We start from the raw sequence: 23,366 nt of genomic DNA on the forward strand, positions 1-23,366 counted from the left end.
CCAAACATCTTTAATCAAACCCCTAAGGACTCAGGGCTGTGCCTATGACTGCTGGGACCCTTTTTCAACCAGGGCCTTGTCTCTTTCTTCCATAAGCTGCTTTGTCAAAGCAATCTGCTCTTCCAGGAGGCGAATATTCTCCTTTTTCTGGTGTTGACGCTCAAGATCTTGGAGAACTCCACGGTGCAGCCTCTGCAAACACAAGGGACAGCGTTTATCACAGCCTGTTGGATGCTGAATGTGATTAACTCCCACTCTAACCCCTCCTGCACGGCTGTTCACCATGCTATGCTGCCTTTGCAAGTCCTCTGCCACGACCTGTAGCCACAGCCACTTAACAGGGTTTGAATGTAAAACTATGGGAGCCAATACACAATACCTATCAGCTAATGGTACTAAACCAAAAAGTGCTTTATTTGACCTCATTTCAGATGGGTGGGCATACCAATTGGTAAAGCTATCAAGCAAACAGATGCTATGCACCTGTAATTCCCATGCTATGCAAGATGGACATGATCTATAAACCCCTGTTACCTCTGCCCTAAATCTTCACCAACTCAAGCTGATCTCCCCAGAGCGTCTCCTCTGCTTGGAGACAATTCTGTGGCAAAGTGGAAACTATCTTAAGAAAAACTGCCATGTGGCTTCATCTGCTTCTTCCTGCGCATGCCTCAGTCTTAACAAAAGCACAGAATAGTTAGGGTTGGAAGGGGCCTTAACATCATCAAGTTCCAAACCCCAGTACCTTCCAAATGCCTTGTAAACTCTTGCTGCATGGCTGATCAAAGTCCCACAACCTGCTTATGCCAAGCTCGTGAAAAAGCAAAGCACTACAAGAAAAAAATATCCCCTTTATCCAAAGTGCTGATTAAAAATGACCTGTGCAGTACAGACCATCAGCTCTCAAACCAGTGGGTAAGCACCCCAGTGAGTGTTGAAAGCTCTAAAATCTCAGCTGCTCTTTGCTTTACTCACAGGGTGCCCAGAGAAGCTGTGGCTGCCCCATCCCTGGCAGTGTTCAAGGCCAGGTTGGACACAGGGGCTTGGAGCAACCTGCTCCAGTGGAAGGTGTCCCTGCCCGCGGTAAGGGGTTTGGAACTGGATGAGCTTTAAGCTCCCTCCTAAACCAGTCTGTGCTTCTATGAAGCCGCCCCACCAAGCCCATCAGCCTCACCCCGGAGCTCCCAACCTCCCAAGGGACCACTTGCCACAAGGAGAGAACATGGGAAGAGCAAATGCCAGGGCAGGAAATGGCGAGGAAGGCAAAGGTCGTGGACAGCGAAACACCGGGGGTGAGCTCCGGCAGGGCCCCGCCGTGAGGTAAAGGCCGGGCCGGCCCCAGCGGGAGCAGCGCCTCAGGCACGGCCGGGCCGCCCGCCGCGCTCAGGAGCACGTGCACGTGAGGGCCCGGGGCGTGGCTTAACGGAGAAGGGGGCGTGGTTTACGCGACGGGGCGTGGCTCCACCACACACCTCGGCCCAGGCCGCCAGGTGAGGGGGCGTGGTTATCGCCAAAGGGGCGTGGCCTGGCCTGCGGGGGGACGCGGAGGTGTCCCCGCTTCGTGTCCCCCCCCACCTACCAACGGCGGGCCGCGCACTCACCTCCTGCTCCCGCCGCTGCTGGATGTGCACGGCCACCACGGTGGCGGCGGAGAGCAGCACGGAGACGGCCAGCACCGCTCGGGACCTCCGCGACATCGCGGGCGGAGCGCTCCGCTGCCTGCTGCTCGCCGCGGCGGGAAGGCCCGGCGCGGAGCCGTGGCGGGGGGGGGGTGTGTGAGAGGAGGCGTCCCAGCCGAGCGCCGAGCCAGGCCAGAGCAATCGACCGCCGCTGAGCGGCTGGGCCGAGCGGGGAGGGGGCGGAGCCTCGGCCCGGGGCGGGGTTGGTGGGAGGTGGCCGAACCGGGCGCTCCCGCCGCTCGCGTCGCACGTGGAGCGGCCCCGGCGCTCCGCGGCCTCCCGGTTGGGGCTGAGGGGGTGCCGCGGGGCAGCCCCAGGCCCATGGTGGAAGCAGGTGGCGGCCTGGTGCCGTAGGGCTGAGGCGGCTCCGGGTCGGCGGCCCGTCGGTGGAGACGTGCCTGCTCACGGCAGGGGGTGCGTCTGGATGGGCGCTTGCAACCCAAACCAGCCCGTGGCTCTGTGCTGTAAGCACACCCAGCCTTCACTCACCGACCGACCCCTGTGCTGCGGGCGGGCCGGCTCCCTCCTCACCGCGCCTTTGCCCCATTGACACTGCTATGGGGGAAGAGGCCCCGCGGGCGTGAGGGAGGAGGGCAGCGATGGCTCCCGATGCCTTTCCTCAGGGGGTGTTTGTGGAGCTTCCTGCCGGCGTGCGCTTGCATTTCCAGTGCGGCTGCAGAGCCGAAAAAACAAACAAAAGGGGAAAGAATTCTTCTGAGTTCAAGAAAGATTCCGGTTATTTTTTGTCTTCGCTTTAATTGAGCGGAGACCTCCAGTTCTGCACTTTCCTTGCCCAGAAAACCCACTTTGAACAGATGAAGCAGCTGGAGAAAGCAGCTCTTCAATTGTCTGGTTTCTGCTCATTGTTCAATGTGTGGCCTTAGGCCTCGTGCTTGGCAGTTTTTCGTGCTCTGAAGACAGAATTATTCCTGTCCCCGGGGGTCGTTCCCTGGCACCTCCTCACTGAAGTATCCAAGTGCTTTACAGACAGAGAGGATTTATGTTCCCTGTGCTCCCGTGTGAGGGCAACAGATGGCTATCGTGCATGACTTCGATCCACCACGTTCACATGCACTTCAGGCGTTGGCTGCGGGACTTCAGCCTTTCAGGGCACTCTTACCCTCTAACACATCAAACTTCCCCCTGGCTACTGTGACAGAGGCTCCGGTCACGCTCCCGAGAAGCAGGGAGCTTGTCAGCAGTCACTGTGCTCTGTACCACAGTCACTGTGCTCTGTACCGCAGTCACTGTGCTCTGTACCGCAGTCACTGTGCTCTGTACCGCAGTCACTGTGCTCTGTACCGCAGTCACTGTGCTCTGTACCGCAGTCACTGTGCTCTGTACCACCCGAATGAGCACATCAGCGGTGCAGGAGAGCGACTCTTGTAAATGGATCAGACAAAAGGATGGCTGGTGGGGCAGTGGGATGTGCCACGAGGTCTGTAAAACCCTGAAGGAGGTCAGGCAAGACTCATTCGCCATTTCCCACAGTCCAGGGTGGGTTTGTGGAAGTCCTTGCCCCTGGTGCTACAGAAGCTGAATGTAACCTGCGGATACAGAAGGGATCTGCTCGGATTCCTGGAGTGCCCTGGATGTTGGGATGCTGCTCGTGTCTCAGAAGCTCCTCAAAGCACAAGTGACGAGGGAGGTGGGAGGTTTATTGTGAAAGGGGTAGGTTGGTTCCCAATACATTCCTGTACATTTTTTCCCTCCGAGCATATGCCACAGCTCGCTGCCAGGCAGGACGGTGGGGCACAAGGAGCCTCAACCTCAGCAGGTAGCACAGATCCTGTCTCAAAACCAGGCTTGGATGTTTCCAGAGGAGTTACAGAGCAGTGGGTGCTGTGAGGGGATGGTGGGGTTTGCGTCCCCAGCCCGGACTGGAAGAGGAAAACCAATCGTGTGAAGCTTCTCCCTCCTCATTATAATCTTTTTCATCTTCCTGCTGAATAATCGTGATTAAAATGAAAGACAAAATTAGTGGGAATGATAATATTTCAATTGCGTCTAATAGTTTTGCTCACATCGGTGTGTTTACTGTTATTAAGACTCATGCATAAGTGCTTGTAACACATCCAAGGCTACTGGAGTGCCAAGAACAGAGTTGAGCCAGAGGCAGGCATATGTGAGCCAGCGCAGCGCCCATGGCTCCGTGGAAGGGCGCAGCTCCTCCCAGCTGGAAGCTGAGAGCCTCTACCCAAGGCTGGCATAGATCACTGAAGGACTAAAACCTCATCTGCGGAACGTTCACGCTGTGCTTCCACAGTCTGCAGTTTTTCCCATGGTAGTTGAGGTGTTCCCCCTCGTCCCCCTTCCTCACGAGGGTTAGGTCTTGCTGAAGCACCCTCAGCACAGGAGGGACATGGAGCTGTTGGAGCAAGCCTGGAGGAGGCCATGGAGATGCTCCAAGGACTGCTCTGGAGCCAGGCAGGGAGAGCTGGGCTTGTTCAGCCATTGAGAAGAGAAGGCTCCAGGGAAACCTTAGAGCAGCTTCCAGTGCTTGAAGGGGTGATGAGAAATCTGGAGAGGGGCTTTTGACAAGGGCCTGTAGGGACAGGACAAAGGGGAATGGGTTTAAGATGATAGAGGTGAGACATTAGGAAGTTCTTCCCTCCAGCTGCCAGCTCATGGTGAGTCCCACAGTGGCAGAGCTGGTTGTGGAAGTGCAGGCACTGGTCATCCTGATGCAGCCGCCGCAGCCCCACCGTGAACGTCTCTATCAGATTTGGTGGCAGAAGGTGTGCGTCATGTTATTGGTATTCAAAACATTGGAAAATGCAGAGAGAAAAATGGAAAACAGGTTAAAGTTTCTGTGTGCCTCCTCTATAATTACAAGGTAGGGTCACTGGGGGCTTCCTTGTGTGCAGAGACTCAAAAAATAGTGTAATTAATGAAATATATGTATTACAAATGCCCTCTTTTGGCCAGGTTACTGGAGGGCAGCATCATCCTGAGATGGAGCAAAGAGAAGACCTGGAGGGAGAGGCCTTCCTTTTATTCCCTCGCAAGCAAGGGAAAAGGGAAACTTCCCTTCCCTTTGGCAGGGCAGCCAGCAAAACAGTTGGTTTGGATTTGGATTTCCTGCTTCCAGCGGGGAGGGTGCAGAACCCGGAGGCAGCCGCTATGTGAGAGCTGCTGGCTTTACAGCAGGGCGATGTGTGGTTACAGCTCAGCCAGCCCCACGCCAGCGGGTCACCTCCAGGTGAATAAACCAAGGTGTGGGCTCTGCTGCGGCCTCGTTTCACCCCGGATGGAGGATCGGGATCCTTCCCCAGCACCCTGGGATGGTGGGAAGTGAGGCGGGACATCTAGATGCTGCCTCCGCTTCCAACAGCTCACCCCACTGTTGCCTTACCCATGCCCTTTGGATTGGGATGCCACAGGGGGGTCCCAATGCAGGGAGCTGCAACCCTGCTGTCCCCCGAGCAGGGATGGGCAGTTGAAAGGCAGGCGGAGGCCAAAGTCTACCTACGCGTGGTGAGCACAGGACGCGCACCCAGCCCTTGATCATTATATTGACGGCAATCGCGCAGACCCTTGCCCGCGGAGCAGGAGTGGAGGGCAGAAGTGCTCACATGGGGCGGTTGTTTCTTTTCCTCTGGCAAACATTGTAAAAGGCACTGGGAGATAAAAACCTGTGTGCTGAGCACCCCCCAGAACGCTGGCGGAGTAATTCTGCAAGCAGTGTCCCTGCAGCTTGCATGGCAAAGGTAACCCTGCCCCGGTACCTGCAAGGACGTGCGTGAGGCCCCAGCCCCGTGGGGTGCACCCCTGGCTTCCACTCTCCTAGGGCTCCCTGGGGAGGAGGAGGGCGTCTTTGGGTGCTGAGGCCCTGGCACAGGGTGCCCAGAGAAGCTGTGGCTGCCCCATCCCTGGCAGTGTTCAAGGCCAGGTTGGACGGGGCTTGGAGCAACCTGGTCTAGTGGAAGGTGTCCCTGCCCGTGGAAGGGGGCTGGAACTGGGTGAGCTTTAAGGTCCCTTCCAACCCAAACTGGACTGGGATTCCTGTGCTGCAAGGGTTCGGGGAGAAGAGGGAGTGGGGTTCAGCTGGGTGGGTGTGGAGGGGGCAGAGGCACCCATGCCCCCCCCCCCCCCCTTCACCCCAGCTGTCAAACCGGCGCTGTAGAGAAAGGATCCTGTCTGGAAGCGGCACCACTGAGCTCCCTGGGCAGTTTCATAGGCAGCGGGTGCGTATCCTGATGCTTAACTCACCCTGGGCGTGTTGGAGCACATGCCTGCCCTCATGCACCCGTGGCATCAGGATGGGCAGTGGGAAAAGTCCATCTTTAACACAGCAGTGTTTGAACAGGGACCAGGACATCCTGACCCGTCCTCTGGCCTGGCTTGGTGCAGGCTTGTGCTCAGGCTGGTGCCTATGGCCAAGGCTGTCCTGGTGGTCCTCTCTATTGGACAGGAGCTGTGAGGAATCCAGATGGACCTCACCTTCCCTTTTTACTGTTGCCAAAATCCCCATGGAACTCCGCTCCAGGGCTGCTTAGCCACGGGTGGCAGTGGTGGGACCATCCCCGAGCAACCAACCCGAGACAGTTATTCCTTCCTCCAGCTCATCACTGATCCTCTATGTCTTATCATTGCTCCATCAGGCTGTTAATCATCCCATTATCCCCCAGAGAGGAGAGGGATGGCCGGGACAGCACCCACCACCCAGCCGGGACGTTTTTGAAATGGTAAAGAAATGCGTGAAGCCCTTCTACATACAATGGGTTTATGGCAGCAGTCATCTGCCAGGAATGAGGAAGCCTGGGGGGCCCCACAGGTCCTTGGGGAGGGGACAAAGGACTTTCTACCACCAAAGCTGGAGCTTGGAGGTTGGGGGTATCAGAGCTGGTGGGGCTTGTGGCAGGGGGAGCGCAGCCCCCGGTGGCTTATCAGCCTCTGCCAGCTGCGGCGCAGGGGGGTTTAAAGGCGTTTCGAAAGCGCTGTCGTTATTTTTAGGAACCTGGGAAGCGAGTGCCGGGGTCAGAGCCCAGCTGAGGCTCACACACAGCAGCGGTGCCTGCCTTGTCAGGGAGAGCCTTCCCCCGGCACAAGGCTGTGGTCCCAGTCAGCTAACAGGACAGGCTGGCCTTGCCCAGCAGCCAGGCTTCACATTCCCTGCTTGAGCTCCCCGCCTCTGTGAGCATGTGCAGCACATCCTGATGTGATGTGCATCCTGACAGCGACACATCCCAATAGCAGTGCAGCGCGTCCTGGTTGCAGGGCATCCCAATGGCAGTGCATCCTTATATGCAGTGCATCCCAATAGCAATGCATCCTGGTGTGCAGTGTGCATCCTGAAAGCAATGCGTCTCAGTGGCAGTGCATCCTGATGGCAGCACAGCCAAATGTCAGTGCTTCCCAACAGCAATGCATCCTGACAGCAGTGCACCTCAATTGCAATGCATCCCAATGGCAGCACATCCTGACATACGGTGCATCCTGATGGCAAGGAAAATGTGTCTTTTCCAGGGCAATGCTTCCTGTTTGCATGGATCATGCCACTGAAGCAGGCACCAGCTGGGCAGTGAAATGGAAACACGTTGATGCTGGAAGCAGAGCATCACGCGATAGAAGGCACACAGCTCTCAGGGATGAAATCAGGGCATGGGGTTCTGGCCTTCCAGTACCTGGGGCCCTCTTGGGAAATGGAGTCGGGCTCAGACAGGGAAGCTGCTCATCTCCACAGGTATCAGCACCTGCCTGGCCAAAGCTTTCCATGAGTTCCTGTGAGGGAGAGCCCCAGATCCAAACCACCAGTCAAAAAGGGTGAATGGTTCCTGTCCCGTTCTTTCACTGCCCGCACAGCTGCTGGGTTTGGTGCAGAGAGAGGTGTCTCTTGTGGTAACATCAGAGGAACCCCGGGGACCGAGGACCACTGCCAGTGAGTGGCTGCTGGAGGCGATGTGGCTTCTTCTTCCCTGTGAGGGTGCTGAGGCCCTGGCACAGGGTGCCCAGAGAAGCTGTGGCTGCCCCATCCCTGGCAGTGTTCAAGGCCAGGTTGGATGGGGCTTGGAGCAACCTGGTCTAGTGGAAGGTGTCCCTGCCTGTGGCAGGGGGTTGGAACTGGGTGAGCTTTTTCCAACCCAAATCACCCTATGATTCCATGATTTTGGATCTGCCGTCAGATCCTATGTGGATTTACTGGTGTCTAATAAAGGTTGTGTGCATGGTGTATTTTTAAGCACAGCAGGAGCATTAAGAGGGAGTAGCTTTCTGTCCTCTATTTAGCTGCTGATTTGCAGGAAACTCCTGGGATTTCACCACCTTTGCAACCTCTGCTGCTACATCAGGCTTGGCAGGAACACACCCAACTTCCCAGGGAGGAATCACCGGGCAGACAGCGGGATCACGGGAAACCAAGTGACAAGGAAAAGTTGGGCGGTGCAGGCAGAGCCGGGGAAGGTGCTTCGGGGGCCTCCAAAGCCGAGTGCTCCTGTGGTTGTGTTTCTATGGCAGAGTCTGCGATCTCAGGGCTCTGCTCATGAGGGAGGACACCTCTCCAAAGGGGTCACCCTGTACTCCATGTGCTGTGGGCGTGGGGTGCACAAGGTCCTTGGGCACCCTCTTCCCCCAAGCCTCAGGGCTGCGGGTGCCACCGAGGAGGATGCTTTGGGGATGCTGCTGGGGTCAGGCACCCGGCACGGGCTCCGTGGTGGTGCCTGGGAGCCATTTCCATGGGGAGCGGCCGGGCAGCCCGGGGTGACGCCGGGCGCCCCGAGGGAGCGGAGCCGCAGCGAGTGGGTGGCTGCGGAGACAGCGCCGAGCCGGCGGAGCGGAGCGGAGCGGAGCCGGGGGGAAGCGGAGGTATCGGTGGAGAAAGACAGGGAGACGCTGGGAGTGGCAGGGGCCGTGGGAGGCAGGGAGACAGAGCCCGGTGAGTCAGCGCGGTGGGTGCTGTGAAGCACAGGCAGGGCAGGTTCTGCCGCAGCCTGCGGAGCCCTCGTCCCCCGGCCGGCACCTTCTCCATCCCTCCTCACCAGGGCTGCTTGAGGAGCCGCTGCTCGCTCCTGCTGAGATAAAGCTGGCGTGGAGCCACGCTGGCTGCATCCACTGCGGTCAGGTAGTTCCTCATCGGACCTGGGAGCTGCCAAAACCTGGCTTGAAGCAGAGCTGTCTGGTGCCCGGGCTTGACCCCATGGCTGGTGGCACAGGGCGGTGTTGCAGGAGTGACCAGGGCGGTAGCTCTGCTCTGGCAGCCTGTGCCACCACAGTGATGCTCACCCACCCCCCCCACCCCACCCCCCGACCTCTGTAGCACCGTGGGCCAGTGCTCACCCAAACATTGCCACTGGAGATGCCATGCTTCCAGCGGGAATCTGCCCTCAGAGGCAACAGCACCCCTTACAGCAACACAGTGCTTCAGGTGTGCGATGGGGCGCAGGACAGGGTGAGGGAACCACAGAACCGTAGAATCAGTGAGGCTGGAAAAGACCCTCAAGCTCATCCAGTCCAACCATTCCCCAGCACTGCCAAGGCCACCACTAAAGCAGGTCACTGAGGGCCTCATCTACACAGGCTGTGGACACTTCCAGGGATGGTGATTCCCCTGGGAGCACGTTGGCTCCTTGCAGGTTGATGCTGAGCTGTGAGACCAAGGGCAGGCATCCAGGTGGAAGGAAAGTTGGAGCTCTTCTCTTCCCTTCCCTTCCCTTCCCTTCCCTTCCCTTCCCTTCCCTTCCCTTCCCTTCCCTTCCCTTCCCTTCCCTTCCCTTCCCTTCCCTTCCCTTCCCTTCCCTTCCCTTCCCCTTCCCTTCCCTTCCCTTCCCTTCCCTTCCCTTCCCTTCCCCCTTCCCTTTTCCCTCCCTTCCCTCCTTCCCTCCTCCCTCCTCTCCTCTCCTCTCCCTTCCTCTCCTCTCCTCTCCTCTCCTCTCCTCTCCTCTCCTCTCCTCTCCTCTCCTCTCCTCTCCTCTCCTCTCCTCTCCTCTCCTCTCCTCTCCTCTCCTCTCCTCTCCTCTCCTCTCCTCTCCTCTCCTCTCCTCTCCTCTCCTCTCCTTCCCTCTTCTCCAGTTCCTTCCCTCATCCCTACACCCACCTCCTTGCCCCTAAGCACCTTCTATGTGCTATATGGACAGGGAAGAGGTTGGCAGTGAGAGGGTGTCCTCCCAAAGGGACAAGTCCCCCCGGCCCCATCAATCTGCTCCCCTGCGGGGTTAGTTTTGGGAAGGAGCTGGGTGCGATTGCGACAGCGACACATGGCTGATTCATTGTTTGATCCAATCTCTCCCTCCTCATTCCCAAATGATTCGAGTCAAATGAAACATATTTTAGTAGCCCAATCTGTAAGGGTGGGTCCCATTGTGCTCTGACCCTACAGGGCATTTTGTACATTTAATTTGATTTACACCCCAAACGTACTGGGATTCTCTCCCACACCCAACTAATGCTGAAAATTAAACAAGATCCTACAGCAAGGTCGGGTGCCATTATCTCCTTAGTGTTGTTATTTATTGAGCAATGATGGTGCTCAAGCTCTGTGTACAGTGTTGCTCCTGTGGGTGTATGGAGAAGGCCGAGGGCTGCCCCAGTGACGTGTCCACGGGCTGAAGACGATGCGGTGCTGCATGTGGGGCCAGGCTGTGAGCGTGCTCTTCCTGGTTGCAAACACCAAGGAGTGGTATTCTTAGGTGAGGCGTTACGGTTTTCTTCTGGGCTATGGTGAAGCAACACCAAGACTTGGTCACTGGTCTGCATTTCCACCCTCTAGCTCAAGAGGAAGGCAGCCCGCTGCCGATGAGATGCTCTACTTCATGCTGCTGGGGGTGCTTCGGGTCTTTCTCTCCCCCCTGTGCCTCTGAGGGCGCTGGGCACACCACAGCCCTGACCACTCGTGTCAAGGCTCCAGAGCTGATAATAACAATGATCATTTAGTTCCTGATTCAGCCGTGCTTGTAAGTGCATGTCTGGGTTGGAGCACTCAGAGTGAAGCGTGTGCTCCAGGACCTCGCTAAACGGGAACCTCAAAGCAGGATTTGAAAAAGCCCAGACGACATTAAAGCGGTCACAGCAAGCTCTTGGTTCGGGAGAGTTGTGATTGATGTCGTTTGCTACCTCTTTTGGCTTAAAAGACAAGGAGTGGTTAAAATGAAAGAAAAACCTCAAGTTGAAAGCATTGCAAAAAAATAAATAAATAAAAAATATCAATTAAACCCCATGTAGCTGCATTTTGACCTGGAGCAAATTCTCAGACATAACAGAGAAATTGCATAGCCTTAAAGAGAGAGAAAGGCAGAGAAGGTTTTACCTGTGGTACTGCTGAGGTATTGCCCAGAGGCAGCTGAGGTGGCTTCTCACCTGGTACCTGCTGAGAGGTTGCCCAGAGAAGCTGTGGCTGCCCCATCCCTGGCAGTGTTCAAGACCAGGTTGGACACAGGGGCTTGGAGCAACCTGCTCTAGTGGAAGGTGTCCCTGCCTGTGGCAGGGGGTTGGAACTGGATGAGCTTTAAGGTCCCTTCAAACCCAAACCAGTCTGGGGTGGAGCAGCCACAGCTTCCTTGGGCGCCCTGTGCCAGGGCCTCAGCACCCTCACAGGGAGGAATTTCTTCCTAATGTCTCATCTCACTCTCCCCTCTGTCAGGTTAAAGCCATTCCCCCTTGTCCTGTCCCTACAAGCCCTTGTCAAAAGCCCCTCTCCAGGTTTCTTGTGGCCCCTTTAGGCACTGAAGACTGTTATAAGGTCTCCCCTGTGCCTTCCAACTCCTTCATGTGGGGTGACAGCTCTTGGTGCTCAGTCCCAGTGCTGTGCACAGCTGCTACAGTAAGGATGTGCTGGGGATGAAGGCACCGAGAGCATTTCCACTGCATTTAGTGATAAAAGCAGACTGAAGAGTAGGTGTGAGGCAGGAGAAGGGACCCCGGGCACTGTTTAAGCCGTGGGGACGTGCCATGTGCTGTGCTCAGAGGCTTGCAGTGCACTTTTGTGGGTTTTCTTCTGTTTCTCTTGCTTCCTTCCCCTCCACCCCGTCCATCGTCTCGTCTTTTGTTTCATTTCCACTTCGGGAAGAGGGGAGAAGACAAGAAGCAAATTAGAAAGAAAAAGAAAGGGGGGTGTGATGGCTGAGGCACGTTTTTCATTTCAGATCAATGACCGAAGCAGAATAAAGCGCTGGGTTTTTTAACAGCACAAAGCCTTGTCCTGAAGGAAAGTCACAATCAACCAACTTTCTCTGCCCGACAGCTTCGGCTTCTCCCATGTGCCTCGGGGATCCTTTCCCGTGCTGGGGGTCCCCCTGTGCACCCCGGCAGCAGCGGCGCTGCCCTCCTCGCTTCCCTCTTTTTAATTTCCAGACGTTAAATTCTTCTGCAAACATTCATGCCTTAGGAAGGGCTGGAACAAAGCTCAGCTGCTCCAACCGGTCGGACAGGTAAGCAGACTTGTTGACACCGTTATGTTGGCAGCACGCATGCTCCTGCCCAAGTTTCCTGGTGCATTTTTCTATTCCACCTTATGAAACTTGCCCCCCCCCCCCCCCTCCTTCACCCCCCCTTTCTCTTCCCCCTTCCCCTCCCCTTCCCCTCCCCGCTCCTCAGCGGCTCTGCCCCGGTGCGTGCGGTCCCGCTCCCCGCGGACGGGCGGGCGGTGGGAGCCGCTCCGCTCCATTCCGAGCCGACCCCCCTGCCCTCGCCATGCCCAGAGCCTTCCTGGTGAAGCGCCGGAGCCCGCAGCCGGCGGTGCGCAGTTGGGATGGGCTGCCCGACGAGGAGAGAGCCGACACCTACATCCCAGGTACGGCACCGGCGGGGCCCCTCGCCGCCACTGCCTGGAGGATGGGGGGACGGAACACACCGAGGGGAGGGATGGGGGGTCCCCGCCAGACCCCAGCCCTAGCCCCGCTCCCCCGCGGGTTGGGAAGGGGCTGGGGGAGCCCCGAGGGGGGTTGTGGGGAAGGTCCGGGGGCACCCTCCGTGCCCAGCCGCGGGGGTGATGGGTGCCGGGGGCCGGCTCCATGCCCGCTATCATCTCCCACCCGGAGAGCCCCCGGGCGTTGGGGGTGTCTGTGTGTGTGTCCGGGAAGGTGGGAAAGCTCGTTTGCATGAGAAAGGTGGCGGGGGGGTGGAGGGAGAGGAGCAGAAGAAAGGTCCTGGGGTAGGGGGTGATGGTTTCCCCCTCCTCCTCCTTCTTCTTCTCCTCCTCCTCTTGCCCTTGCCTGGGGTATAACGGGAAGGCGGCGGAGCTGGCTTGTTTGAACTTTGGGACCGTTCGTGTTTGAGTTTCCGATTGCAGCGGGAGCCGGGGATCCTCCCCCGCCGCCCGGGCCCGCCCGCAGGTTAAACACCGGCGCCCGGCGGCTCCGTGGTGTCCGTCCCCCCACCCCGTATTTCCCCCTTCCCCCCCATAATGTCCTCACCGCATCCCCCGCTGCAGGCGGCATCGGCTGCGTGCTGCTGGGCTACGAGGACAGCTGCAGCCTGGAGAGCAGCGGGAGCAGCGGCACTCGGGACGCGGAGCCCAGCGATCCCCCGACGCCACAGCCCGTCCCCGGCGACCTGGGCACGGCCGGGGGGATGCTGCTGGACCTGGCCGTCAAGCGCCCCATGGCCAGGTCGAAAATCAAGGTAACCAGGCACCATCTCCTCCCCGCTTCAAGGGCTGGGGACGCCGGGTGGCAACAGTCCCTTGGGCTCCCTCTGCTCTAGAGGTGACAGCACCCGTGCCACACACCGTAGGGTGGCAGGACAAGCCTCATGAGCGATGTACCGTCATCTTCCAGTGCCCTTTGCCTTTCCTTATATCCCTGCCTGGGACATGTTGCCCCTGACCTGCTTGGCTTGGGTCCCGCAGGAGCTCTGAACCCATCCAGGAAGGACCAGCCCTGGCAGCTGGGAGTCCTGCCCCACGGCGCCTGGGTGGATTGCACTCCTTCACGTGGGGCCTCCTTAAACGGCCGCCTAGGAGGTTGTAGTCAGGCCTTAATCTTCCCGCTGTCCCCCTACCCTCTTGGCTTGTCAAGATAGCAGCTAGGAAAAGGTCCTGCCCTGAAGCTGGGAAAGGCCATTGCCACCTTGAGGTGGGCCCGCAGGCTGGGTGAAGTGAAGCAATTAGCTGTCCATTAACTCTGCTGCAGAACCTCCCTGCTGCATGGGCAGGGGCTCTTGCTGTCTGGGTGTCCCCTGGGCAGAGTCAGCAAGAGTGGTGATTTCCCTTCGCAGGCTGGGAAGGCAAATCATAACCTGGTTTGGGTTGAAGGGACCTTAAAGCTCATCCAGTTCCAACCCCTGCCATGGGCAGGGACACCTTCCACTAGAGCAGGTTGCTCCAAGCCTGTGTCCAGCCCGGCCTTGAACACTGCCAGGGATGGGGCAGCCACAGCTTCTCTGGGCACCCTGTGCCAGGGCCTCAGCACCCTCACAGGGAAGAATTTCTTCCTAATGTCTCATCTCAATCTCCCCTCTGTCAGGTTAAAGCCATTCCCCCTTGTCCTGTCCCTACAGGCCCTTGTCAAAAGCCCCTCTCCAGACTCAAATCCCTCCTGATACCCCAGACCGAGTTCCCAAAGTGCAGTAGTGATGCAGGTAGGGTGGAAGGACCACTGTCCTTCTCTTGAACATCCTGAGCAGAGGCCAACCCCGTGCTAAGAAGGAGACATGTTTGCCTGTGGCTAGTTAACACCTTGTTAAAACCCTGGCTGTTGCTTTGCTGGATGGCACTGTAAAGATTCCCACTGTTTCTGCTGGGATGACAGGCCTGTAGCCACCCTGTTATTAGTATAATGATTAAAACTAGGTTTTCACCCTAGTTGTATGTGGCCACTTGAGATGGAGCCCTACCTGTTGCCCAACAGATACTTCCCAGCTGCTCCCCCTCTGGTTTCACACCTTGTGGTTTCACGGCTGACTTCTTTCTCTAACCTTTACAATTTCAAGTAGCGTTGCTTTGGTAGTAAGCGGAGGAGGAGGATCAGGAAAAATAACTGGCTCTTCAGGAAAGAGAAACCCCAAACGTATTCCTTTGGGAAGAGCCTTAACCTATAATTTAACCTGGGCTATTAACTGTCACAGCGAAACCTCGTTTTGGCAGAGTTGGGTGTTCTCAGCGTGCCACAGAAACTCCCCAAACACACCACGAGGGCCAATGGACGCGTGCGCGTGGTGCTGTGCTCTGGTGGCTGCCCATATCCTGAGCACGTCCGCTCCTCCTCGAGTAATTAAACTAATAGCCAAGTATTTGCATCGTCGAGACATTAAGCCTTCCGTCTGAGGAACGCTCTTCCCAAGAGCTGAATCATCAGTGTCTCCCTTAGTCAAGTTAGGTCACGGTGTTGGTGCAATATATTTTGGTGTCAGGAGCGGGAATGAGGAGAGTAACCCCTAATGACACTCTGCTGTTAAGTAACGAGACTAACGGGAGGAGGTTAATCATAGAATCATGGAATGGTTTGGGTTGGAAGGGACCTTAAAGTTTATGGATACAGTTGGACAAGGGTGCCTGCTCCTAGGAGGTAGCCACTACATAGGCTTTGCTTTAGCGTTAGTCCCAAACCGTGCACTATATGTCACCTGCTTGATCTCAAGGGAAGCATGAAGGTTTCACCCAGCAAGAGTCTCCGAATGCTTTCACTTTTCATTTTGAATACATCCCAAGAATATCTTAATGCCTCAATAAGTCATCCCTCCTTGTTTTGCTTGTTGCCTGCTGGTCTTTGCCATCTCGATGCCCACTCACCCCGACCTCTCCCATTCCTTAGTTCACCACCGGCACCTGTAACGATGCTATGGTGCATAGCTGCGAGCTGTGTGGCAAAGGCTTTCGCCTGCAGAGGATGCTCAACCGTCACATCAAGTGTCACAGCCAGGTGAAGAGGCACTTGTGCACCTTCTGTGGGAAAGGCTTCAATGACACCTTCGATCTGAAAAGACATGTCCGGACCCACACTGGTGAGAACGCGTTCCCAGGGCGGGGTTGTGGGCAGCTCTGGGTAGTGGGAGGTGGGAGAAGCCTGAGGTGGGATGAGGAGAGGGTGAGGGTAACCCAGCAAGACAGTAATACATTAGCAAAGAATAGAGGGGATGTAGTGGAGGAAAGGGAAAGATATGGGTGTGGACAGATGTAAGTCCTGGGACTAATGAAGTCCGAGGACTTCTCTGAATCATAGAATCGCAGACTGGTTTGGGTTGGAAGGGACCTTAAAGCTCATCCAGTTCCAACCCCCGCCACAGGCAGGGACATCTTCCACTAGAGCAGGTTGCTCCAAGCCCCTGTGTCCAACCTGGCCTTGAACACTGCCAGGGATGGGGCAGCCACAGCTTCTCTGGGCACCCTGTGCCAGGGCCTCAGCACCCTCACAGGGAAGAATTTCTTCCTAATGCCTCACCTTAATCTCTCCTCTGTCAGATTAAAGCCATTAATGAAATCCGTGTGAGGCAGTGTGGGTGCCTGAGCTGCCATCCAGATGTGTTGTAGATGCAGCTGTATGCTGCTGCTGTGCTGGTCAGCGAGACCAGGTTAACACTCCCGATATAACCCACTGGGTTAACTCACCGTATGTTATTGCAAGTCCAGCCTGCAGCGCTGAGCAGAGGCGGGCGGTGCATGAAAATGCTTTGCCCTCTAGAGGCAATGAGCAGCAGTTTCTTGGGGTTTTGCTCTTGGGAAGCTTCCCTGAATGCTGTCCGGCAGGATGGGGTTAGGGCTTGATTTTGGCACCAGCTAAAGGAACCGGAGTGTGGCTCATGCTGTACCTCCAGCTTCTTTAGGGCAACCAGGCACATCTGACTTGTGCATCCTCCATGCTTCGGGCTACCAGCTCATCCAGTCCTTTCTCAGAGCTGTTTCCCTCTGCAGATCTAGCCATCCAGATTTGTTTGACCACTGGCCTAAACCATCTCCACCACATTTCCTGGGCAGGTTCCAACTTGCCAGGTCTGTGGTTACCTGCTGGTTATTTGGGCTTGCTCTGCAATGCCTGTATTTTGGCTTAGGCACCATCAACGAGGCAAACTGCTGGAGATGACACAAGTATTTTGTCATAGAATCCAAGACTGATTTGCATTGGAAGGGACCTTAAAGCTCATCCAGTTCCAACCCCCTGCCATGGGCAGGGACACCTTCCACTGGACCAGGTTGCTCCAAGCCCCGTCCAACCTGGCCTTGAACACTGCCAGGGATGGGGCAGCCACAGCTTCTCTGGGCACCCTGTGCCAGGGCCTCAGCACCCTCACAGGGAAGAATTTCTTCCTAATGTCTCATCTCAATTTCCGCTCTGCCAGGTTAAAGCCATTCCCCCTTGTCCTGTTCTACAGGCCCTTGTCAAAAGCTCCTATTCAGAGTTCTTGTTGGCCCCTTTAAGCACTGGAAGCTGCTCTAAGGTCTCCCCTTAAGGAGCCTTCTCTTCCCCAGGCTGAACAAGCCCAGCTCTCTCAGCCTGTCTGCATAGCAGAGCCGCTCCAGCCCTCAGAGTATCTCCATGGCCTCCTCTGGACTTGTTCCAAGAGCTCCATGTCTCTCTTGTGTTTGGGGCCCTGGAGCTGCACACAGGACTGCAGGTGGAGGTCTCACCAGAGCAAAGGGGGAGAATCCCCACCCTCGGCCTGCTGGTCACGCTCTGGGGATGCAGCCCAGCATATGGGTGGCCTGTGTTGCTTGGCAGGAACTGTTTCTTAGCAGTAGAGCTCATGAAGGCAATGCCACTGGTTTTGATGGGAAAGCACTGGCTGCAGCACATGTTTTATGCTGGTTTGGTTTGTTTGCAAATCTGTCATGTCCAAAGGAAAGCTGCTGTTGCAGCAGGGAGCTGCTGCTGGGGTACACCTGAAATGTGGAGTTGGTGCTTCTAAAGTGAGTTTTCAACCTGTTCCCTCATCCTTCGCAATTCAGGAATCCCAGAGAATTTGCCTGGTTCGTTGGGTCATGAGGGAGTGAAGGCTTGGCTGCTGCAGCAGTACCAGTGATGTATTGGATGTATCTTTCCCAGGGTGAAATATGGCACCTCTTAAAGTGGTGTGGCTCTGTTTTTAGTTCAAAGTTGATTGCTGTTCAGGAAAGCTGGACAGTATTTGAACATGAAAAAGCAGACAGGCTGAAAGTGGTAGGGCAGGCTTTATTTTGTAGCTACAGGCACTCATCTACGTGTGCTCTGAATTCCAGGGGAAATTATTATGCAGTTTGTAACCAGACTGTGCAACAGCATCAGAGAGTGGAAGCCAAGCTTCCCAGTCTAGCCTCATGGTAAAAGCAGACTCAAACATTGAAAAGTAATTAATATACACAGTAAAATAAAGGTTTAAAATGATAAAAGTAATGATGAGGTTCCCACAGCCCTCTTGTGCTTGTATTCATGCTTGTGGAGCTCTGTTGGCAGCAGGAACCAAGGACAGTGGTTCAACTTGCCTTCGGATGAGCATGGAACTGCTCCCAAAATACTGTTTGTAAAAGAGGCATTTTTGTGTGTGAATTCTAATGAAGATTGGGAGTTTCTTTCCAACTGCATTTTGATGTGATTGAAGCAGTCTCACAGCAGTAGGCATTATAAAACTTTAATCCTGATATTTTAAGCTGGTGCAATGGGATAATTGCAGTTGAGATGCTGCTTGCTGGAACCTCTAGTTTGGATTTCTGATTGGAATCTCAGCGACAGATTGGTGACCTTAACACAGTGTGATTAGAACGTTACATCTGTCAGCATGGGTGTGTGTGCTTTGCCCTTTCTTGCCTGGCTCATTGTAGGGCCGATCTTCCACATGCTTGTCTCACCTTTCATTGGGAAAAGAGTTCAGGTAACTCCTTGCATCAGTTTTAAGGCTGGCCTTTGCTTGCAAACTCACTGGGCTAGTCCTGTAAGTCAAATGACAACTGGTTTTGTTTTTTAAAGTGTTGCTAAGCCCTCAGTTGTTTGTCATTCAAGTACTGGGGGTTGCTCTTAAATCATGTTGGTTGGTGGTAAATGGGTACTCTACTGCTCAGTCTTTTTGTAATGTTGGTTGTCTGTACTCAACAAAACTCCTTGGACATTCAAATCGCAAGCCAGCCCCTTCTCCCTCTTCTGGAGACACACACATATTTCTTCTCTCTCAATGCACTTCTCATCTGGAACTTGAGCTTGTCATTTCAGTCATCAAATCCATGTGCTACGAAAACACTCATTTTAAGTACTAAGATTGCTGCGTGTTCACGTTGGGCTGCCCTTCACTGAGGCTTGGTCACTAAAAGAGGAAAATTAACATCTCACTGAGATACTGTGTTCATTATAAAGCCAGACTGAAAGGCTAGCTGAACTGATGGTTTTACGTGATGACAGGACTTCAGAAAGTCGAGTCTAAAGGAGCCAGTTTTGCAGGAGTTGATAACAATTTCTTCTTAGGAGCAAGTGCTTATGGGCACCTGCTGTCCTCAGTGTTTGCCTATACCTGCTCCAAGCTTTTTGAGGTTTTCTATGCCTAAACACATCAACCCGTTCCTGACAGTTTTAGTCTGAAAGTAACATATTTTATTTGGACAGAGAGTTCCTCAGGCTAGTAGCTCCCTGCTGGTAGGTATTTGCTCAATACCACAGAATCAAGAAGGTTAGAAAGACCTTTAAGATCAACCATTCCTCAGCACTGCCAAGGCCACCACTAAACCGTGTCACTAAGGGGCTCGTCTACATGGTTTGTGAACTATGGACAGTGATTCCACCATTGCCTTGGGCAGCCTGTTCCAATGCCTGACTGCCCTTTTGGGGAAGAAATTGTTCCTAATATCCTCATATCTAGTCTAAACCTCCCCTGGTGCACCTTGAGGCTGTTTTCTCTTGTCCTGTCCCTTGTTCCTTGGGAGAACAGCCATCTCCTGGCTCCATTGTCCTTTCAGGTAGTTGTAGAGTAAATATTGGCTCAATATGGTGAGTGAGCCAATAGGTTCAATGAGTACTGAGTTCAATTGGTTCAATGCCAGAGCCTTTTTCTCAGCTGGTTGCTCACTTGGTTTTAAGAAACATAAATCAGAATGCTAACCTCTGTCTCTTAACGTTGCAGGGATTCGTCCTTACAAGTGTGAGGTTTGCAACAAAGCCTTCACCCAGCGCTGCTCCCTGGAGTCCCACCTGAAGAAGATCCACGGTGTGCAGCAGCAATATGCCTACAAACAGAGGCGAGATAAACTTTATGTGTGTGAAGACTGCGGCTACACGGGCCCCACGCAGGAGGACCTGTACCTGCACATTAGCAACGTGCATCCTGGAAGCGCCTTCCTGAAAAAGACCTCAAAAAAACTGGCAGCCGTGTTGCAAAACAAACTGAGCCCCGTCTTGCAGAGGAACTCCAAAGATGATGACAAAGATGAGTAACGCAATGGATTACAGTGGTCTACAGGAATGAAGTTTACATGTAGGACTATATATATATATTATTTTTTTAAAACAATTTGGAAAGGAATCCCTGAGATGAAAGGGATGCTTTTGCTAACGGGGCTGTCTTGATGTTGGTAGAACCTCAACTTGAAAGAAATACTCCCCTATACGATGTGAACATCGGACGTTTTTATCTGGCCAAAGGAAATGGGAAGCTTGGAAGAGGCTGTCACCTCTTGGATGGAGTATTTTCTGAATTGAACCAGGCAACCTGTCTTCTGTTTTGATTCTACCACACATCCAAGAGGCCACTGACAAATAATTTGCCTTTACCCAGTGTATTTTGTAAAAATAATAACCATTACCTCCTGTGCAAATGACTTCTGAGTTTTGAGTGAAAAGTGCCGTGTAAGTACAGCTACTCACGCATTGTTCTATGCAAAGTTAATTAAAATGGTCTTAAGGAGTGCATTGTATGGGTAAATAGTTAAAATGTGCAAATAACCATAACCCTGCCCTGTGCAGAACACTAATGATTTATGGAAGGGTGATCCAAAGTAAGCTGGAACTTCTTTTAAAGGATGCAGAGCTTTTTCCTCCCAAACTTTCTCCACTGGCAAATTACATTATCCCAGGACAGACTTACAGTCAAGCTTGAGGTACCTGAAACTGTGAACTTACTTTTCTAATGTTTAGATTTAAGTGTAACCGTAACTCTGATGTTCCTGGACTTCTCACGCTCACTTTGGGGGGCTATTCCCACATCCTTTTAACATACATCAATATCACTCAGAAACCCAAAGAGAACACTTTAATGACTTAAAGATTTGTATTTTCTGTTGTGATGAAACGCAGTTTTGCATGTATTTTATGGTGTATATGTGCATGAGTGTGTGCTTGGGGAGTTTTCTTTCTTTTCTCTGACCAAGTGCCTGTTCACTAACAGGAGCAGTGCAATGCAGTGAAAAGGGCGGCTTGGCCTCTCTCTGCCTCATGAGATCAGCTGTAGGCAGGAATCTGACCTCTCATCTGTAACCATCATCAGTTTACAAGGCTCCTAGAAAGGTTGATGCTACAAGGGATGGAGACCGTGGGGATAATGAGGGACCTGTATTACATCTCTACGCTTTTAGAGCTCCCCTATGGTCCTGCTCCAGCTGCTCTGGGACAACCAAGCAGGTAGCCTATAGGGACTATCGAGTGTGAAATTATGGATTTAAAAATAGAGGAGAGGGATGTCCACATAACTTACGTTGCCTGACACTTTAAAGCTCTTCAGAAGCTGCTGCAGCCTTTACTGAGCACTTGGGTGAGCCCACCACAAGGTTCTCTGGTCCAAGCACATTATGCATGTGTCTCTTAATGGACACAGCTGCTAAAAAGGTTTTACATCAATTTAAATGCCTATCAATGAATGGATTTCATTTGTAAAGTCCTCAAATCCATTTTGTGCTCAAAATAAAGCTGTACGTTGGGGGAGGACATGCTGCATTCTCCAGATGTTGAAACAAGAGCTAAAAAGCAACCCACCTAAAACAAGAGTCACAGCCAGGACCTTTGTAGTCTTTGCTACTAAAATGATTATTAACATTTCTGCAAGAACCATAAAAATCTTCTCAACTGCCTCAGTTTTGCACAGGCATCTGCTTGGGGTTTTGTGGGGACAAAGCTTCTAGCGGTTTTTAAAGCATTTCTAATGCTATCAATATTTTATTCAGCACAACTGTTGGTGCATAGGACCTTGAAAACAAGGATAGTAAAGTGATGCTACTTTGTAATAAACAAACTTGTCATCCTGTTTCATGGGAAAATCAGCAGGATACTTTAATAAATGGGAAGTCCATGGAAAAAAAAAGCATCTGAGCTAAATTGTTCAGCCTGGAGAAGGCTTTGGGGAGACCTTACAGCAGCTTCCAGTGCCTAAAAGGGTGACCAAGAATCTGGAGAGGGGCTTTTGACAAGGGCCTGTAGGGACAGGACAAGGGGCAATGGCTTTAACCTGACAGAGGGAAGATTTAGATGAGACATTAGGAAGAAATTCTTCCCTGTGAGGGTGCTGAGGTGATGGCACAGCGTGCCCAAAGAAGCTGTGGTTGCCCTATCCCTGGCAGTGTTCAAGGCCAGGTTGGACAGGGCTTGGCGCAACCTGGTCTAGTGGAAGGTGTCCCTACCCATGGCAGGCAGTTGGAACTGGATGAGCTTTAACGTCCCTTCAACCCAAACCAGTCTGGGATTCTATGATTCACCTGACTGCAAAGGATGCATGTGCTTAGCTCTGCTGAAACCTCAGCTTTTTCACTGGAGCAGTGGAGGTGCAGCTGAAGCCCTCCCTGTCTAACTGGGGATGCATTTATATGTGCGTGTGTGTGTTTTTCTTTTCCTCCTGTAGCAGACATTGCTTCTGATTTCCCTCCAGTGTCACTGCCAAAGCATGTCCCTGCTAAAAGAACTACAGCCACCATGAGGTGGCCCATCTATGTGATCTAAGCCAAAGAAAACATGCACAGCAGCAGAGAAAGCAGCAGGTAAAAGTACACAGAATTAAAGCCACACTAGATGGAGAGCAGAGCTCTGACAAGCAGGATGCTGTAAGCTGGACTAACTGCCCTGATGGGCTGTTTTTTTTCTGCGGAGGACAGTCACTGCCTGTAGCAGATGCCTTGGGCATGTCAATTTAACAGTCTGGCAAGTTAGTTCAAACTGGTCACAAAGTGGCTTGATTTTGCATGACGCTGGCAACAGCCATCTGCCAGTTCTGTTATGGGGCAAAACTGGTACAAGCGTGTGACTCCCCAGAGATGCTCCAGAGCTCACACAGGGACGCCCAAGGCAGACACTTTCAGAAGTGCCAGACATAAGTAACATCCACCACTGTCTTTGAAGCCTGTCTGCCTTCTCTGGGCTCTCTGATGGTACAGACTCACCCAGGACTTAAAGACAGGTTTACAGAGTGACACTGCCAGTGAAGCTGGCAGCCTTCCTCAGACAAGGCTTTTGTTAAACAAATGAACACAGGTGAAACCTACAGGAATCCACACTGCCCAGGCTCCAGACTTGTCCTCCTTTCCTAGGAGGCAGGATGAGGCTAAAATCTTGCATGGATCAGAGACACCTAATGGCTGTATGCTCACAGAATCAACTAGGTTGGAAAAAGACCTTCAAGATCATCCAGTCCAACTGTGCCCAGCACTGCCAAGGCCATCACTACACGATGTCACTGGGGGCCTCGTCTACATGGTTTGTGAACACTCAGGGACAGTGACTCCACCACTGCCCTGGGCAGCCTGTTGCAATGCCTGAGCACCCTCTGGGGAAGGAATTGTTCCTCATCTCCAGTCTAAACCTCCCATGGTGCAGCTTGAGGCTGTTTACTCTTGTTGTGTTCCATGTTCCTTGGGAGAAGGGCCCAGCCACTTTTCAGGTAGTT

At 53.7% G+C, this 23,366-nt stretch overlaps 3 protein-coding genes across 4 annotated transcripts in view; 1 reads left to right on the top strand and 2 right to left on the bottom strand.

Annotated features, from left to right (window-relative positions):
• LOC134157219 (protein PET117 homolog, mitochondrial) lies at positions 1-1,762 on the bottom strand. The gene is made up of 2 exons (XM_062605956.1): positions 1,602-1,762; positions 1-192 (listed from the first exon to the last, which is right to left on the bottom strand). Exons 1-2 carry the CDS (start codon positions 1,695-1,697, stop codon positions 43-45), a joined length of 246 nt encoding a protein of 81 aa, XP_062461940.1. The 5' UTR covers positions 1,698-1,762; the 3' UTR covers positions 1-42.
• LOC134157217 (baculoviral IAP repeat-containing protein 5-like) overlaps positions 1-23,366 on the bottom strand; it is a 121,842-nt gene that overhangs the window by 24,136 nt on the left and 74,340 nt on the right. The gene's annotated exons all lie outside the window — the stretch shown is intronic.
• On the top strand, positions 11,645-20,410 carry OVOL2 (ovo like zinc finger 2). 2 transcript variants are annotated; one of them, XM_062605941.1, is made up of 5 exons: positions 11,645-12,040; positions 12,311-12,402; positions 13,042-13,232; positions 15,362-15,551; positions 19,626-20,410. In XM_062605941.1, exons 1-5 carry the CDS (start codon positions 11,868-11,870, stop codon positions 19,934-19,936), a joined length of 957 nt encoding a protein of 318 aa, XP_062461925.1. In that variant the 5' UTR covers positions 11,645-11,867; the 3' UTR covers positions 19,937-20,410. The 2 variants fall into 2 exon arrangements, with proteins under 2 accessions (XP_062461925.1, XP_062461926.1); XM_062605942.1 differs by having other exon boundaries at positions 12,023-12,040; positions 12,207-12,402.

This window comes from Pezoporus occidentalis, unplaced genomic scaffold, assembly GCF_034315485.1.
Source record: "Pezoporus occidentalis ecotype Australia unplaced genomic scaffold, CSIRO_AGI_Poc_V1 ctg93, whole genome shotgun sequence".
NCBI classification, from domain to species: Eukaryota; Metazoa; Chordata; class Aves; order Psittaciformes; family Psittacidae; genus Pezoporus; species Pezoporus occidentalis.